This window comes from Silurus meridionalis, chromosome 5 (genome assembly GCF_014805685.1).
Source record: "Silurus meridionalis isolate SWU-2019-XX chromosome 5, ASM1480568v1, whole genome shotgun sequence".
Taxonomy (NCBI): domain Eukaryota; kingdom Metazoa; phylum Chordata; class Actinopteri; order Siluriformes; family Siluridae; genus Silurus; species Silurus meridionalis.
Window position 1 is genome coordinate 19883930 of NC_060888.1, and position 4573 is coordinate 19888502.

At 36.2% G+C, this 4573-nt stretch overlaps 1 protein-coding gene across 1 annotated transcript; it reads right to left on the bottom strand.

The window, feature by feature from the left end:
- Positions 1–502: 502 nt before the first annotated feature.
- Positions 503–3347, bottom strand: gm2a (GM2 ganglioside activator). The gene is made up of 4 exons (XM_046848794.1): positions 3111–3347; positions 2850–3002; positions 1715–1897; positions 503–1218 (listed from the first exon to the last, which is right to left on the bottom strand). Exons 1-4 carry the CDS (start codon positions 3213–3215, stop codon positions 1063–1065), a joined length of 597 nt encoding a protein of 198 aa, XP_046704750.1. The 5' UTR covers positions 3216–3347; the 3' UTR covers positions 503–1062.
- Between the last annotated feature and the right edge of the window lie 1226 nt (positions 3348–4573).

Here is a 4573-nt window from a genome sequence, read left to right on the forward strand (position 1 = left end):
TGTTCAAAGTGTGGAATTAGCACCTCAGTGTAACAGCTGCTCATTTTTCCAAATCCTAAATTTCCTAAAGGTGATAATTCGCCAGAACTCGTGGGAACAACTACAATCTTATTTATATTATTTGTATATTATAATAAAACATTTAACAGTTGCCTAATACCATCATATTGCTACAGTGGTACAGGTTACTTTCAGCAACCATTAAGGTAATTCTATTAATTATTGAGTTCTTTTAGTGCATTTATAACTTGTTTTACTGGATGCTTAAATTTTTTGGGTCCCATCCAATCCCCAGTAACTAAAAACAGCCAGATCTACAGTATAAATAAATTCAGCTTGAAACTAATTGCAATTTTAACAAAAAGTGTTCTGTAAGCAAAAATGATTAAACATGTTTAAATAATATGTGAATAGCTTTTTAAAATAAATCTTCCATTCAATCTAATTTACAGCTAAACAATGTGGAAATGGATGAAAATATTTAAAAGAAAACTCTTAGAGATTTAACTAACATAATTTTAATGAAACTGGCAAATGACAAAGGGTTATAAATGAAATGTTTCATCTATATTCATATTTTAAAAAGTATTTTTAGGCAAAAGCCCAGACTTGAGCAACACTGATATTATCAGAATGTTCCTCGTCACAAGATTTACATCATGCAATTAAAAAAAACCCTTTTTTCTCCCACGGTGACAGTAAATAGGAAATATAAACCATACAAACAAGTAGTCTTCACAAAACAAATTCAAAACATATGAGATGACATTTTGCCCTGAAAGACACAATAGCAAATGCTAAAAATGATTGTTTCATTCATTCAATTAAAATTAAATCTCAATTAATGTTAACTACCAAATCATTTTTAAAGTGCACAACCTTTTCACTGTTCCAATATTTATGTATTAAAAACATTTTAGATCAAAAACAGGCTCAGAACTGCACCAATTAAAACCGGGCTACTTGTGTTATTTCTACTGATCACAATGAAAAAGCATGTATTCCTATTAGTAAATCCACAATTCAGCATGATTCCAAATTGCCACCTCTCGGCTTGGTTAGTTAATCTGAGTGTAGAGTGAGGGTAACTTTAAGGCATCCAAGCTCTTTGTCCAAGTTTCCCAGCACTCCCTGGACACGGTACTGGCCATTGGTCAGCCAGAAAGGCAGCTCCACTTTTGGCAGAGAGAAAACAGACTGAGGTAGAGAGTAGTCACCCTTGAGAAAAAAAAGCACATGTTTGCAGTTTAAAATATGGCTAAAATGTAAAACTCAACAGTGAAAAAAAAAAGATACATTAACCAACTAAAGCTTTTATAACCTATTTTATAAGCCATTTTAATGATCCTTGTTCCTGTATAGATCATGATCATTGCTGGCTACTTGTGATTTCCACACTTTGTTCCAATGATACATGATGTGTTGACTTAACACTATGTAGGACTCTGTTTGTAATACTGATCTATGTCACAATGTCTGCCTGTGTCACAGTTGGAAAGGAACTTTGTGCAATTCTACCGCTTTTTGTGTAACTTTACTTCCTATATACTTAATTTTATATACAAAAGTAAGACAAAAGCATGTCGTTTTTAGAACTTAGTTTAATAAAAAGTCTACATGATAGGTTTCAATCTAACCTAAAGAAATGTCTGTGTGAGAATCTCTCCAGTTGACTGCACGTTTGCTTAATGTGTGTGGAAGTGTCGACACTCACTGCTTTAAAGGGGCAGTGGCAGGGAAGGCCGTACGTGTGTAAAGGCTCAGGACAGTCCTGACCCGGAGGAATGAGCTGGTCCAATATATCACAGGCATCCGGATAGTGGCAGCTCCCAAGCTCCTCCAAACATGGAACCTTGACCCAGAAACCAGCCACCTCTTTCTCCAGAGTAACATTTAGCTGCGATAACAGACAATCAATGTGTTGATAACATTTTTTTATAAACTCAGATGAATCCGCAATTTGTCCTCACAAAGCCTTAACGAGATGTTGACATAAAATCTGCTTGTTCCATCAGTTCTATGGAGGCATGTGATAGTCACAAGTGAGAATAAATAAACACAAGGCAATACAACCAAGGAGGGGAAAAACAATCTAGTCCCATATTGGCTTACTTAGAAATAAACAAGGTCAGGCATATCAATTTACAGCTGAGTCAAGATAAAGTGTGTAACGCTGCCTGTGTCATGAAATATAATATAATATAAATACATGGCATTATAATTTATGCTCTTTTGCATTTTTGACTAATCCTGTGGTTAAATATTCAGACCCAACAGTAATAAATTATGCAAAAAAATCATTTTTGTATTGCCAACTGGTCTGAACAATATATAACTAATGAAATAGATATAGTACACCATTTGAAATACTAGCGATACTTTCTATTTACTGTAGTTAACAGTTAAAAACAGGCAGAAACTAATAAAGACACCTGAAGTAAGGGGCTAGATTGTATCATTAGACTTGATGCTTGTAACAGAAACATGAAACTTAATTTAAACTAAACTAAACTAAACTAACAACTAATATGTGGCAAGATTAATACACACCCAAAAAAGCAGAAGCATGCAGTCTATTTCTTTGTTCCCACTTCCTGCATTTGTTGTGATCTAAGACCCATGTGATTAACACCAAACAGGGTGTGAAAGAACAAAGACATATGTAGAATAACTGAACTTCACAAGTGCACTGAAGTGAGGGGTGCCCAAGTTTTGGCTACATTTTGCACAGGATCTCTACCGCAAACATAAAAATATCCCAATCATTATCCTCATTAAAGAAGCACATCCTGCAGAAACACCTCAGCATGTTCACCTGGGTTCAGTGTGAAAGGGTGTAGAGGGCTTACAGAGACAGGAGACACCAGGGCCACTGAGGTCGTCCCAGCTGCACTTGCTGTCAAATCTCCGGGAATGTTAATGGGATCTGGAGACAAACTGAGACTCTTCATAACAGCTGGATCATCCGCCTTCCCACAGTTCTCCCAGGAGAAGCCTACAACCTGACACGCATACATCTTGCTGCATTAACACTTCCGATCTCAGCTTCCCATGTCATTCCTGCAATCATGTTCATTAACTGATGTCTAATACACACGCTTCATTCTCACCTTGGCTATTCTCAGCGGTCTTCTGATCTGCACAGCACATGTTCCTTGCTCAAAAAAGCCACCAGCCATCCATAAAGCAATAAACAGTGGAATAGAGGAGAGCATTGTATTACCGAGATTTATATGCAGTCTTTATATATCAAATGTGTCATGTAAAAACAAACAGTGTACAGCAGAGACGTGATGAACGCTTCGCACCCAGTGCTGCACATTCACACAATGGAAATCCCACAATATTTACTCCACTTAATTCTCGGCTTCTTCCGCGTTCTGCTATAATTTAGCGCCCCCTGCAGGCCGGTAGAGACCTTCACTTATAAAATTGCAGTGCAGCGCTTTATCAACACGAAGCAGCCGAAGCTAGAGGTTGTGTTTATTCTGCGTTACCACTAGATGACGCCCTTGTACAGATTCTAGGTGGGGAGAATAACCCGGTTATCAAGAATTTAAATTATTCATATACAGCAATACGTTTTTTAACCTGGGAAGGGTAAAACTTTTTCTTTTATAAAACTCTTCTAATTGTTTTCCAGTAAAATATCTTACAAAAATAAAGCAACAATTGAGTTATCCGTTCTTCAAATAATGGGAACTTTGTTTCTGAGTAAATCAGAATATATAGATATAGATATATATTCGAGGGATAGTAAGATTTAATCTGTGTATTGGCATAAAAGTTAACATTGATGCATCAGTGATGTACAAGATGGCATTGGTATCATGATGTATCATTTTAACATATTTGCATTGGCAAAAAACAATGTATTTATATATAATTATTAGTAAATGTGCTATACTTATAATTATTAAAAAAGTGACTAAAATTTTTAACCAATAAAGTATTTTATATGTAGATTGATTTCTCCTCGCTAAACTTTTAGCCGGTTCTCTCAGCCCCACTGCTGCTACGTGAATATGATATATCACAACACTACAGAGACCGAGGCACGTCCTGAGAGTCAAATAAAATATAGATTACCATGACAGAGGTAGAGTTGCATTTTTTTTTTTGCACTACAAAGGCCTGTTACAAATCAGGAGACACTTAAGTAAATTTATGATTTGCTGTCTGTCTGAACCAAAAAAATAAAACAAACTAACTGTACCATATTGAATTGCATTGAATCAAATTTTATCATTGCATTATATTGCATTAAATCGCATTGTGTTGCATCAAACCAAAACCGGAACGCACTGCATTGTAATGGGGTGAATCTTATGGCATTGGTAGCTGCTTTGTGTATCGCATTGTTCGCTATGCAAGATGTGAATCGCATAGGCCTCAGTTACCTGTTTCGTTGAGGCTGTACCTCTGGGATTAATTGGAATGCTGATTGCACACCGGGCCTCCTCACCCCACATCAGTACCTGACACCTTTGTGTCTGAATGAGCACAAATCTTAACAATGATACATGATATGGCATGTGACAGGTGGGTGGAGCTTTCAAATTAAATTTTATTT